The sequence below is a fragment of the Mesoplodon densirostris genome, chromosome 8 (assembly GCF_025265405.1).
Source record: "Mesoplodon densirostris isolate mMesDen1 chromosome 8, mMesDen1 primary haplotype, whole genome shotgun sequence".
NCBI classification, from domain to species: Eukaryota; Metazoa; Chordata; class Mammalia; order Artiodactyla; family Ziphiidae; genus Mesoplodon; species Mesoplodon densirostris.
In genome coordinates, this window is record NC_082668.1 from 92,581,527 (window position 1) to 92,596,355 (window position 14,829).

Here is a 14,829-nt window from a genome sequence, read left to right on the forward strand (position 1 = left end):
TCACTTCTTATTCCCACTGGTGTTTACAAAGAATTGTAAAAGAAGAAGAGGGCAAAAGGATGACAGGATCTACCTCTATACAGTGGGATATTATTCAGCAATAAAAGGGAATGAACTACTGACACATGCTACAACATGGATGAACTTCAAAAACAATGAAAAAAATGTTTTTTAAAATACATTTAAAATTTTTTAATTTTTAAATTTTAAATAATTATATTAAATGAAAGAAGCCAATCGCAAAAGACCACATATTGTATGATCCCATTTATATGACATTTCCAGAATAGGTGAATCTATAGAGACAAATAAATTAGTGGTTGCTTAGAGCTGAGAGGTATTAGGGGGCACAGGGTGTGGGAATGGGGAGTGACTGCTAATGGGTATAATATTTCTTTTTCGGATGATGAAAATGTTCTGAAATGAGTTATGGTGATGGCTCCAAACTCTATAAATACACTTAAAACCAACATATACTTTAAAGTGTATAAATTGTATCTTATATTAAATTAACACCATTTAAAAAATTAAAATGGACCACATGAAAAGCTCAACATCACTAGTTATTAGGGAAATGTAAATTAAAACCATGAGATATCATGTTGTACTCATTAGGATGCCTATTATCAAAAAAAAAAAAAAAGAAGGAAAATAACAAATGTTGGTAAGGATGTGGAAAAACTGCATTGCTGGTGGGAATGTAAAATGGCACAGCCCCTATGGAAAACTGTTCGGTGGTTCTTAAACAGCCAAACACAGAATTACCAGATGATCCAGCAATTCTACTCCTAGGTAATACCCAAAGGAACTGAAAATAGGGAGCTGAACAATATGTGTATGCCAATGTTTATAGCAACATTATTCAAAACAGCCAAATGGTAGAAGCAATTCAAGTGTCCACTGATGGATGAATGGGTAGACCAACTGTGGTATACACATACAATGGAATGTTATTTGGCCATAAAAAGGAATAAGCTGTGATACATGCTACAATATGGATGAATCTTGAACATGTTATACTAAGTGAAGTACGCCAGACACAAAAGGACAAATATTGTGTAATTCCACTTATATGGTATACCTAGAATAGGCAAATTCATAGAGACAGAAAGAAGAATAGTGTTTATCAGGGGCTGAAGGGAGGGGGAATGGAGTTATTGTTTAATGGGTATAGAGTTTCTATTTGGGGTAATGAAAAAAATTTTGGAAATAGACAGTGGTAATGGTACCAACACTGTGAATGTAATTAACGCCACTGAACTGCACACTTAAAAATGGCAGATTTTGTTTTATATATTCCCACCCCTGAAAAAGCATTTCACTTATACTGAAACAAAAATAACAAAATCAAAACTGGAATATCAGTTTCATTTTGTGCAAAACTCAACAGGTATACAAAATAAAAGGAAAAACTATGATATTGGCATTTCTGTTTTAACTTCAACTAAAAACCTGTACAGGTTCTTTTTTTTTTTTGCTGTTGACTCTAAGCAGAGTGAAATGTACAGATTTTTGGACATCCTTTTATTTATCCAGTCAGAAAATAAATGTGATTGTCATCTTTAAAAAAAAGTATGTAGGGATCAATATCCACAAACATTAAGAAACATCTAGGACAGTTAAAAACTTAAAAGGGAAAAAAATACAGTACTAAGGAACAGAATTGGCTATCAAGGACAAAACTTTTGAATGGGAAAAAAGAAAAATGTAGCAAATCACTCCAAATACTCATAAATTTGCTTTTATATACTCATAAATTCAAACAAACAAACCTAAAAGCAATGAACACACCTAGGGTCTAGATCCTGGTATGTAAATATCTTTCTCCAATAAAAGGAACCAATAAAACTGCTCCAATGTTGGAGCAGGGAAAAATAAAAGACAAATTTTTGATGATCTTGTAGTGCCAGGAAGAATTTTTTTTTTTTAAAGGGATGGGGCATGTTAAATGGACATAGGAGTCAAGCTGAGAGCAGGCAAAGGCCAAAACTGGAACAATTTGAGCAAAAAATAAATAGGAGTACTAGATTATAACCAATTAAATAAATATCTGAGTCCATGCTGATAGGAATAAATGATTAAATAAATAAGTGAGGGAAAGGGAAAAATCCTCTTTCCAGAAGAATTCAAATTAAATAATGTAGAGGGACTGAAATAGAAAATCACTATTAGAATACTACAGTAATAACTGATGCAGGCAAGATCTATCAATGAATACTGACATCAGTGGGCAAAGTTCAGAATATTTGCATAGCTTCAAATATTTCCACCTCCACTATCTCTTCATTGGTGTAACTCAACTATATTGGATGTTTCCTGAACATCCTCTCCACCTTCCCACCGTGATCATCCTTAATAAGCTTTTACTATATGTAAATCACAGTCTCTCAACGGTAGTGCTATTGACATTTTGGACTTGATCATTCTTTGAGTGCACTGTGGGCTGTTTTACAGCATCCCTAGAATCTACCCACTAGGTGCTGTTATCACCCAACCCCTGAGTTGTGACAATCAAAAAATGTGTCCAGGGACTTCCCTGGAGGTCCAGTAATTAAGAATCCACCTTCCAAAGCAGGGGACACAGGTTCTATCCCTGGTCAGGGAACTAAGATCCCACATGCCACAGGGCAACTAAGCCTGTGTGCTCTAAAGCCTGTGCGCCACAACTAGAGAGCTGGCAAGCTGCAACTACCGAGCCTGCATGCTCTAGAGCCCACACGCCGGAACGAAAGATCCCACATGCTACAATGAAGATCCCACATGCCGCAACTAAGACCTGATGTGGCCAAAATAAATAAATAAATATATATTTTTTAATAAAAAAAAAAATGTGTCCAAATGTTGCCACATGTCTCCTAGGGGTAATAGTGGCCCTCAGTTGAGAACCAAAGATCTAAATCCTTACCATTCTTCACAGTTCAGCTTAAATGTCACCTCTTTTATGAAGTCTTACCTTGTTATCCCAAATGGAATTCTTTTCTTATGCTAGCATGCCACAGTTTTTATAAAGTGTGTTTTCAATCAGTTATTACCTTCAGCCTTGAACTATATGTATGTACATATCCCTTATTAGATTTCCTTGGGGGTAGAGAGAAACTATGCATCACAATTTTATAGGCCACTACAACACCATTTGTTGTCTTACATGAAGTAGGCACTCAATAAAAGTTAATCAGATTAAATAAATTAGTGAGAAAAGTACTTAATTAAACTAAGCATTTTATTTCCTTAATTTTGCTCTCGATATACTATATTTTAAAAAGAGTATTTAGTAATAGTTTAGTATTACTTCGCTTAAGTTCCATGTTTTGATGAAATATACGACTGAGTGGAAGAGAAAATATGACCTATCTAACTAAAGCACCACTATTCATTTGCTTGATTAACCAAGAGAAATCAGCTTCAGAGTTAGACCTGCAAATACAAACATAAATGACAATAGCTAAAGGGCAGGTACTGTACCGTAGTAAACCAACGAAGAACTCTAGCTCTGATCCTGCCATTAACAGAACAATGACACGCAGGTCAAGTAGAGACACTTCAATTTACTTCTTGAAGCTGTCCTGTGCGCCTTTTCATTTCAGTGTATGTTGAAGAAATATCTTTGTAAGAGGCCTCAGTAGTTCAAGTATAGATATTTATTTTTCTTCTAAGTTTTGTATAAGTTGGGACTTCCCTATAAACTGTATGTGGAGTCACATCAATCAATTTTTTTTTTTTTTTCTTTTTGCGGTATGCGGGCCTCTCACTGTTGTGGCCTCTCCCGTTGCGGAGCACAGGCTCCGGACGCGCAGGCCCAGCGGCCATGGCTCACGGGCCCAGCCGCTCCGCGGCATATGGGATCCTCCCAGACCGGGGCACGAACCCGTATCCCCTGCATCGGCAGGCGGACTCTCAACCACTGCGCCACCAGGGAGGCCCTCAATCAATATTTTATGTGAATTATGGGTAAGGTTGGAAAAAGTGCCCATCTATCAATATAAGAGTAAAGACAGTTCACAGGGAATACAATCCTATCATTGGGTCATTCAATTCAATAAAGCTAATTTAATATATGATTCAGTAAAGGATATTCTCATGCAATTGACTATTCTAAAAACACCAGCATAGTGGAATTTCTTACCTATTGTCATATGATTCTTGTTCTTTAAGATATTGTTGCATTAATTCTTCTTGTTTCTTCTTATCATATGATATTTTCTGTTCTGCCATCCATACCTAAATTAGTAAAGTACAAAACTTAAGTAGGAAGTTTACTCTCTTTTATAATAAAATATAAAATGCTATTGTATATAGTTTACAACATCATCTATTTTGGTCATAATGTCGTTATCACAAAACAACACTTGAAAATCTGATTTGTGCTTTTATATAAGTCCTTAAATATAATCATTCAGAACAGCTAAACTTTCAGGCAAAAATGTCAAACTTGAGAACCACGCTGAGCACTTGGGGTACAACTGCTTCTTGCATTCAATCCCTCTGTTGTTGTTTCAGAGATGAGAACAACCATCTCTCTACATGGAATATGTCTAGTCCAAAAAACATATAGGGCACAACCAGTAAGGTTAAATGGTGCCCATGGATGCCAGTGGGTGTCACTGACATCCCAAGAGAGGAGAAATGGAAGACAAATAGGAGAAAAAAAGGAAAGGAGATGAAAGGTAGTTGTAGAAAAAAGGGACGAGACAAGAGAGGAATCAAAGAGATGCATCTGACGTCCTGCAGCTGCTCAAGGGCACCACCACCACAGGCTGAATGCGTCCCTATGTGAAATTCTCAGAATCGTAAAAGTGGTGAAGGTAAAAAGCCCACACAACTGATGTAAGGATATTTAATCATGTTACTTCCAGGTTTAAAAGGTATCAGTGACTTCCCACCTCCTATAAAGTAAAGGACAAAATGTTTGATAACCATTCAACATAAACAGCAAGGCAAAACTTTCTCTCGCAACAAGCTAAGTTTTAAGAAGGTAAATTCAAGGAAAAATACTTACACTGATAAAATTATAATTATTAAATGTAGGTGGGGGCAGGTAAGTGTGGGGAGAAGGATGGGGGACAAGACTGACATTATTTAGATGCAAAACAGCAGTTATCAGTATTTAATAGTGCTCAGAAAGGAAGCTTCTATGGGCACCACAATCTGAGATTAATATGGAGATAAAAGCAAAAATAGAAATGAAAAGAGAACCCTTCAGGGACAGATATACCAGAAATTTCTTTTGGTATAAGTTTCTGAAAGTTTCTTCCACTGCCTTCATAACATAATATACATAACATACATGCCATAACCAACATAACATTACCAATGTAATATTATAGTAGAAGAAAAGTCTACACTTGGGATGGGCAGTAAAAAGCACATGTTTGGAATTTTCACCGTAGCTCAAAATGCAAACAGTTGCAATAGAAAAATGCAAGGTGTCATTGCCTGGTCAAATAATATATTAAAAATAACATTCTAATGATTAACATATTACTTCTAACAAAAACTACCATTTATTTAAAGCTTTAGATTTTACAAAGTTATTTTACTAGTCTCAATTGCTCAAGAGCTTAAATACATGAATATTTATGATGAACTAGAATAAAAAGTAGTAAAACATATTCTTGCCTACATAATGCTCAGAATCTGCTAATAGAAAATCATACTAACTTTTCCGTATGTTTAAGATATTTCATAATAAAAAAGACAGGAATTGTGTAAATAAACAGTAACAATATTTGGGCCTGGGCTAAGGGCAGGGGAGAGGGGCACATGGTGACTGTGTTTTTCATAACTGATGTTTTTATATGGTTGCATTTACGCCAATAAATCCTCAGCTGGGAAAAAATAGTAACAATAAAAATTGATATTTGGAACAGAGTATGTTCAACATGAAGAAATAGAATAAGACAGTGTTCTAGGGGGCAAGGAAGAAGGCTGGTATAATGGAATGCTTTATAGCCAAGTTTTGGTTTTTAGAAGTTCTTTATTTTTTAAATGAAGTAACTATATTCACAGGTAGCCAATATTATTCCTGTTTTGTATATTCTTCCAAAGATGTTCACAAGGACATACACATAATATACATAATATAATACAAACACATGCATTTTTTGGTCATTCTTTTCACAAATGGTAACATATACAGCATATATATACAATATGCTGTACACAGAGAATATGTATAAAATAAAATTCTATACCATGAAGATCATTCCCAGATCAGTAAACAAAACACTTTCTTGTTTTCTGGGGGATGGGGTGGTGAAGAATATCCTTCTTTTGTGGGGCTACACCACCATTCATTTAACCAATCTCCTGCTGTAGTGATGGGCATTAAGAAATTTCCAATCTTTTACTATTACAAACTCAGCTGCAATAAATAACCCTGTTACACAAGTAGCTTCATACATGTTAAACAGGATTTTGAAGCGGATCAAAATTTTGCCAAGGGAAAAACAGAGTGAGATATTACCAGCAGAGGGAACAACTCAGACAAAGATCCAAAAGTGTAAAACAGGAATTAAGTAGCTTGATTTTACTGGAGTATAAAATCTATGGTGGGAGAATAGCAGTAAGGCATGAAGAAGGAAAAATAAACTGGAGCCTGGTTACCTGGACTTAATCCTGTAGTATTTTAATAAGGAGCTAGAAGAAATCAGAGTTGTGCTTTAAAATGACTACTCTATGGAAACACCCAAATATTCATCAAATGATGGATAAATAAAATGTGCTATATCCATATAATGGAATTATTCAGCAATAAAAAGGAATGTAATACTGATACATTCTACAACATGAACTCTGAAACATTATGCTAAGTGAAAGAAGGCAGTCACAAAAAAATCACATATTGCATGATTCCATTTATATGAAATGTCGAGAATAGGCAAATCCACAGAAACAAAAAGCAGGTTAGTGGTTGACTAGGGCTGGGGAGGGGGAAGGATTAAGGACAAATGGGGAGTGACTGTTAATAGATATGGGTTTGCGGGGGTGATGAAAATCTTTTAGAACTTTTGTGATGATAAAGTTCATAAATATACTAAAAACTACTGAATTGTACACTTTAAATGGGTGATTGTATGGTATGTGAATTATACCTCAATAAAACTGCTAAATAAAAAAATAATTATTCCAGGGCTTCCCTGGTGGCGCAGTGGTTGAGAGTCTGCCTGACGATGTAAAGGACACGGGTTCGTGCCCCGGTCCGGGAAGATCCCACATGCCGCAGAGCAGCTAGGCCCGTGAGCCATGGCCGCTGAGCCTGCGCATCCGGAGCCTGTGCTCCGCAACGGGAGATGCCACAATAGTGAGAGGCCCAAATACCGCAAAAAAAAAAAAAAAAAATTATTCTGATGGCTAGATGGGTAGAGAATGGATTTGAGAGGGGTCAAGACTGGCAGCAGAAAAACCAGTTAGGAAATATAACTGTCTAGGTGAAAGATGATGAGGGTCTAAGCTAAGATACAGGCAGTAGTGACAAGGAGGAGAGATGGATTCAACAGATATCTGAGAGGTAAGACCAACTTAGCTGACAAGATAAAGGAGTGATGGGAAAGGACGAATCCTGAGTCTCTGGCCTGGGTGACTGGATGAAGGGTTGTGTTACTACCTGTATTTCCTACTGATATGAGAACAGGAAGTATAAAAAGAAGAGCAGATTTAGGATAAAAGGTAAGTTCCATTTCAAATATGTTGAGTTTGAGATGCCTGTAGGATATCAAGATGAAACTGTCTAGTATATAGTTGTCTTCAGGTGCCTCCAGCTAAGGGGAAAGATCTCGCACTGTAGATTTGAGAGTCAGGAGTAAATAAGGGGTGGTTAAAACTATAAAATTGGCTGTGATTGTTTGGGAAAGCATACAGAGTAAGCAAGACATGGGCCAGGGATGAAACTCTTGTTACCACCTGTATTTTAGGAGCAGGCTAAGGATAAGGGTGTGTGTAGGGGCAATTAACACTTTATTGAGCACTCCCTCTATGTGTTGGGCAGAGTGCTAGGTGGTGGTACTTGTTTCAAAGTCTTTATCTACACCATCTTATTTAGTCCTCATAACAATTTTCACAAGTCAAGGCAACTGATACTAATCATTCTTAACTTATAGATTAGGACACTGAGGATCAGGGACATTAAATATTTTGTGTAAGGTCTCAGGGCTAAAAGTGACTGTGCTGGAAAAAGAGAATCTAGGTCTGGTTTCAACGCTCATACTCCTCCTACCTCACCATTCTGCTTTCCACTACTATAATATTCAACACAGTTTTTCTGTACTGGACGTAGTAGACCTGTAAGTAGTTATTTAAAAAGCCAAAGTTCAATGAGGTCTCCAGACAGACGGTACATGATCAAGTGGGATAAAAAGAGTAAGCAAGGTGTGACTTTATTTCCCTTTTAAGATCTATCTTAAATAGACAGGGAGTCTTCTTTGTATAGGACAGCAGAGCTCAGAAGCCGTGATCTCTGGGATTCGAAAAGACAACATCAGAATCTGCTGCGGGAAGTTATGAGGAAGCCGGTTATCGGTCTTCATATCTTAAAGATTTACATTCTAGCTGACAAAACCGAAAGAGCACACAGAGCCGCCCGTCTCCTGGCTGATGTACAACAGAATAAACGTCGAGGGCCAGCGGAGAAGGGAAGAGAACGCCAGGGCTTTAGGCATGGAGAAGAGGCGACTGTCCCAGGGATCCCAGAGACTCCACCGCTCTCACCTCCAGGAACCCCTGGGAACCCAGGCGCCAAAGGCCTGCTCCTCGTACTCACTTTTTTGATGTTGGATTTGGAGGCAGGATGAAAGTCCTTCTTGCACATGAAATTGGCGAAGGATTTTCCCATTTTGGAGCCTGAGCTCGGGAAGGGAGCCGCTAGATCTGAGACCAGCGTAAACAAACTCTGCTGCCTAACCGGAACTGCGCCTCCCGTGGCAGAGAGAACTTCCGGGGTCAAAAGGGACAGCTTCCGGCAATTAGCGCCTGTGCCGCTCCCTGTTCGCCCCTTCCTCCTTTCACTTTGGGCCCCTCGGAGGCCAGGTGAGGGGGGTGCACGGGGGTGGGGCGAGCATAGTAGTTGTTGGAAGCGGGAAGTCGGGAACTGTGGCGCGGCGGGGCCGAGGGGCTCCTGGGAGGGGCTGCTGGGGGCTGGGAGGGGCTCCTGGGAGGGGTCCGGGTCGCGGCGCGGGCTGCAATTTGAGTGCAGCCAGTTTGGGTGAGGAACGCTGGCTGGGTGGCGGCTTTTGTACAAGGAGGTGCTTGAAGTCCGAGCCCTTTACTCTGTGAACTCCATTTCGAGTTACATAAACTTTTCTAAACCAACTTTTTCTATCTGTGTTACTAAAGTAGTAATTCTTGCCCTAACTGTAGCACGTTTGTGAGGATCAAACGATGTGATGTTTCTGAAACCGCTTGGTGAACTAAAGCATATAAAGTAGAATGTCAACTCCAAAGGAGCGAGGACTCTTTTGTTACCAGTACGGTGCCTGGTGCAGAAAGATATTCATGAACACTTGTTAAATGACGAATACATTTTAGGAGTTAGTAAAGGCCCTCAAGGCTTCCCCTCCTAAATGGGCTAGGTGTCTTACTAACTGGGTGGCATGTTTCCTTAGCTTTCCTTATTACCGCAGTTTGCTCAGATCACCTAGTGAAGCTTGATGGCTCTTGAAACTTCACGGTTTTGAGTGGACGTGGCTGTAGGGGATCCACCAACCAAATCCTCTCGCGGGAGGGGGTGAGCGTGATGTCAAGAATAAGCCTTTTGTAAGAAATTGACTCTTCTGATGAATAATAATAACAGCTTTAAGTGTCTGATATGTTCTAAGAACTGAAAAACGCTTTACACACTGTCTTATTAAATTCTCATAACAGCCCCCAAGATATTTACCGATGAGGCAGGAGACTTAGACAGAGATTAAATAGCCTGCCAAAGTTAAGTAGTGGTGGAATTAGCTTTGGAACACAAATAGAAGGCGATCTAGGATATAAAGGTTGAAATTCACACGGAAAAGAACAGAAGCAATGGTGACCGTTCTGTTTCCATCATTGAGGAAAAAAGAAAAACCCTTAGGTGTTTCAGGCTGAAGTTGTTTCTTTCTTACTTGAGTCATTGTGTTTTCTTTTGAATGAATCATTTATTATACTTAAATCTGAAACTCTAAAACAATGTGCCATTCTGGAAGCAAACAAATTCTACTAAATTGAGGATTTAAGATTCTCCAAATTACAAATGAAGACATGATCTTGATATTAAATTATACAATCAGGATTCACAAGTTGAATGTGAACATCTTCCTGGAAATAACAACAATTTGGAATTTTATTGACATGTTTTTGTATTTGTCCGATTCAGTGAGTCTGTTTCAAAATTTCAGTCTTATTAGTATTGTAACCATTCAAAAGAGACCCCTTCTTCCCATCTTTGAGGAAACACTGGGTATATAATACTGTGACTTTTCCATAAGTGCCAGTGATGAGAATACAAAGATTAATAAGACATACTCTCAGCTCTCAAGGATCTCACTGTCCACTAAGAAGACATATATATACAAATATAGTCTTTATAACAGTAGAGCTAGGTACAGGTGTTCCCAAATACGGAAATAGTGAAAGGAGATTCAAGGAAGACTTCAGGAGAGAAAGAGCTTAGAGAGTAAATTTGACCTATAGACTAGAAGAAGGTACTTGTCATTCCTATTTTCTTACTAAATCTTGTAGTACTAGATTCATTCCCAAGTCATTTTCTTACTGATACGAAATTTGAAACTTTAATGAATATCCTATGTTAGATATGGCAGTAATATCCCCTGGTCATCAAGTAAAACTCTTTGTTTTGTATATACTAAAAATGCTTTTCTCTTTTTATTTTGAATCTTCCATATGATTTTTAGTTTTAAAAAAATGGAACCTTGTTCCTGTGACACTTTTGTGGCACTACCTCCAGCAACAGTTAATAACAGGATTATTTTTGGAAAAAATTCAGATAGACCCTGTGATGAAGTACAGGAGGTAGTTTATTTTCCTGCTGCAGTTCATGACAATCTGAAGGAACATCTTAAGGTAGGTGAAATGCATGTTTTGTTAGCAATATTTTTCTTTAAAAATATCATGAACAGGTTTTTAAAAATCATTAGCCATTTGGCAGAGGCTATAGAAGTTAAAAATTTAAGAATTTAAATTTGAAAAATAATTTGAATCAGAACTAGACCTCTGGTCTTTAATTTCAATGATTTGGAGGAAGCTGAAATAACAATAATAAGAATTGTTAATTCTTTGATCACATATTTGAATGCTTACCATATGGAAGCATGTCGAATAGGGCAAAGGGATTTAAAGCCTGCTGTCAAGACTAGTTCTGTCTTCCAGGAGCTTAGAGTCTAGTAGAGGAATAGGATGTGTATGTAACTAACCACGTTGTAAAAAAGGATGGTTTAAATGCTAAATTTAAGTAAGGGCAGCAAGTTGTGACATCAGTGGAGAAGCAAGTAATTCAGACTAGGAATTAAGGAAGGCTTCACCAGGAGTTGGGGTTTCAGCTGGAGTTTGATGGGCAAAAAGGATTCTGATTGGTGTAGAATAGGAAAAATCATTCCAGACTCTGGAAGTAACAGTTTTATCATCAAAAAAGGTTTTTGGATCCATTGGTAATAATATCAACACTATGCACTTTATGCAGTCATTTGATAGTATACAGGTCAATTAAAGGATCCTTTAAATTTTTTATTAAAAAAATCCATTTAGCATGGAACTTAAAGTAAAAATTTCATACTATGCTTTTATTCCTAAGTTATATATTTTTTAGATTCCATTTTACTGATATTCTAATACCAAAATATATTAAATATTAGACATTTTTATGTATACAGTTGTTCCTCCACATCCATGGGGGATTGGTTCCAGGAGCCCCTAGGATATCAAAATCCTGTGATGCTTAAGTCCCTTATATAAAATAGCATATAAATGCACATAACCTATGCACATCCTCCCGTAAACTTTAAATTATCTCTATATTATATATAGTACAATGTGAATGGTATGTAAATAGTTGTAAATACAATGTAAATGCTGTCTAAATAGTTGCCAGCAACTGTCAAATTCAAGTTTTGCTTTTTGGAACTTTCTGGAATGTTTTTTTTTTTCCCTGAATAGTTTCAATCTGTGTTTGGTTGAATCTGTGGACGTGGAACCTGTGTGTGTGGAGGGCTGACTTTACTAGGCCAAATTTTTTCTTTTGCTGAGATTATTTATTCATCTTGGGTCCATTTCTCTTTTTTTCTTATTTTTTATTTATTTGGTTGCACCAGGTCTTAGTTGCGGTAGGCAAGCTCCTTAGTTGCAGCTCATCAGCTCCTTAGTTGAGGCACATGGTTGCCTTAGTTGTGGCGTGCGAACTCTTAGTTGCAGCATGCATGTGGGATCTAGTTGCCTGACCAGGGATCGAACCCAGGCCCCCTGCACTGGGAGCATGGAGTCTTATACATTGTGCCACCAGGGAAGTCCCGTGGATCCATTTGTATTTTATCTCTTCATATTTAAGTCTCACCTATCCTCTAAGCCAGTGGTTTTCATTCTTTTCACTGCTGTGGACATACTCGGTGATTCCCACATGTGACATTGGCATCTGTATATTTAAGGGCTACCATATGGAACTTACATCACCAATCAAGAAACACTGGACATTGAGTTTGAGATCTGTTTCCCTACACTTCAACTCAGATACATCTTTCTCTACAAAATGTTTCAAGATTCCACAACTAGAAACTATCCCTTTCCTGAGCTTCCATTAACACCCCATCTTCACTTTTCTTCATACTCTTTATACTTTATATTTCATTGTATCTTAGGTAATGTAGAAGTCTTAGTTTCTTGACAGCAAGATCTGCATCTGATTCATCTTTGAAACCAATATATCTCTTAACAGAGTGTTTTATCGTAGGAGATGCTTAGCAAATATCTGAATGAATAAATGCTCTAGGGACAATTCTGAATATGTTTTAAGTGTAATGCCTCTATTATTGAAATTTTCAATTTAGTTATAATCTCTTTCATAATCGTCATGTCTTCTGATGGATTTTAAGATTCTAGACTTTGATAACTTTTCTTTTTTGGTTTTATTGTTATTGTTATGACTTTCTCTACAGTGTACTTACATAGAGATTGATCAAGTTCCTGAAACATATGCTATTGTCCTTAGTCGCCCAGCTTGGTTATGGGGGGCAGAAATGGGAGCCAATGAGCATGGAGTTTGCATTGGGAATGAAGCTGTATGGGGAAGAGAAGAAGTTTGTGATGAAGAGGCACTACTGGGCATGGACCTTGTCAGGTTATTTTTTTGTTATATTTTTGCACTGTAGAACTTGTCTAAATTTAAAATTTGTTGTAACTCTTAACATGTTTTTATCTTCCCTTTTTTTTCATTTTTTTGGACTTTGATACTTTATAGTTTGTGTTAAAAATTCTTCAGGGGGCTTCCCCAGTGGCACAGTGGTTGAGAGTCCGCCTGCCGATGCAGGGGACACGAGTTTGTGCCCCGGTCTGGGAAGATCCCACATGCCGCAGAGCGGCTAGGCCAGTGAGCCATGGCCGCTGGGCCTGCGTGTCCGGAGCCTGTGCTCCGCAACAGGAGAGGCCACAACAGTGAGAGGCCTGCGTACCGCAAAAAAAAAAAAAAAAAAATGCTTCAGAATACAGGCATGCAATTTCAAGACTCTCAAATATCATTAATTAGGAGAAGGGAAGGAGTTGAAAATTATGATTCATTGGAAGTACCTAACTTACTTTATCAGACTGTAACTAATTCTCACAGTCACCTTATGGGGTATTATTATTATCCTAATTTTACAGATGAGATACCTAAGGTTCAGAGATAAAGTGATTTGCCAATAAACTCCCAAGTTGGAATTTGAACGATGATATTTTTGACTCCAAATTTTTGTTTTCATGATTCCAAACTGACTTCACTACTTCACAAGGAATAGTTTAGAAGTTGGATTTCAGTGTATCTGTTAACTTGAAAGGATTTTTACTTGGAATATAAACACAAAATCTCATGTGCATGAAATTATTTAAGAAACATAATGGAAATTTATTTTAATCTGAGAACTTTAATATTTTTATTTTAGACTTGGTCTTGAAAGAGCTGATACAGCTGAAAAAGCCCTCAATGTCATTGTTGATTTATTAGAAAAATATGGCCAGGGTGGAAATTGTTCAGAGGGCAGGATGGTATTTAGCTATCACAACAGTTTCCTGATAGCTGATAGGAATGAAGCCTGGGTTCTGGAGACTGCAGGGAAGTACTGGGCAGCAGAAAAAGTACAAGGTATGGACAACTTTTCATGATTTAATTTGTTTTACAATTAATAAAAAACTTCTTAGTTGCAGACATTGCATTTAATTGTTTTTCAAGATTTATACTCCAGTGCAATGAAGGCGAAAACTGAAGGGGAAATGAAAAAATTTGAAAGAACATACATTGAAAGAACACTATAAAGGGCTTTCTTGAAAAAGAGGAAAAGGTGGTGTTATGTCTTTTTAATATATATGATATTAATTTCATATAACCTGTATACATTTTCTGTGCAGTAGCTCTTGGCTGTTTTATACTACTTTTTCACTTTTTTTAAACCCCTCCCCTTTTTCACTTTTTTATGAAGTGAAACCATTTCTTTACCATTTTTTCCTGCTTTAACTTTGGGCTGAACTCCAAAATTTTATCACGTGTGGATATGGAGGTGAGGACAGGGTAGTGTTATTGGGGATTGGTGACTGTGGGTTTAATCGTTAGAAAGAATATATTGATACAATAGTAAAGTATAAAAATTTGATGTCATTGAGTAAATAACA

General features: G+C 37.4%; 2 protein-coding genes across 3 annotated transcripts in view; one reads left to right on the plus strand and one right to left on the minus strand.

Moving 5' to 3' along the window:
* The window catches only part of CIR1 (corepressor interacting with RBPJ, CIR1), a 45,730-nt gene extending 36,829 nt beyond the window's left edge, over nt 1-8,901 (minus strand). Inside the window, exons 1-2 of the mRNA XM_060106441.1 lie at nt 8,756-8,901; nt 4,124-4,218 (exon numbers count right to left, since the gene is read on the minus strand). Of these exons, the coding sequence (XP_059962424.1) occupies nt 4,124-4,218; nt 8,756-8,827 (167 nt within the window). The 5' untranslated portion in view covers nt 8,828-8,901. The remainder of the gene's footprint in view (nt 1-4,123; nt 4,219-8,755) is intronic.
* Nucleotides 8,902-8,946: 45 nt separating this feature from the next.
* Nucleotides 8,947-14,829, plus strand: part of SCRN3 (secernin 3) — a 36,708-nt gene continuing 30,825 nt past the window's right edge. The window contains exons 1-4 of one of the 2 annotated variants that reach the window (XM_060106808.1): nt 8,947-9,021; nt 10,967-11,043; nt 13,125-13,306; nt 14,106-14,305. In XM_060106808.1, coding sequence (XP_059962791.1) covers nt 13,206-13,306; nt 14,106-14,305 — 301 coding nt within the window. In that variant the 5' untranslated portion in view covers nt 8,947-9,021; nt 10,967-11,043; nt 13,125-13,205. Of the gene's footprint in view, nt 9,022-10,874; nt 11,044-13,124; nt 13,307-14,105; nt 14,306-14,829 lie in introns of both variants that reach the window. The other variant, XM_060106807.1, reaches the window with a different exon arrangement.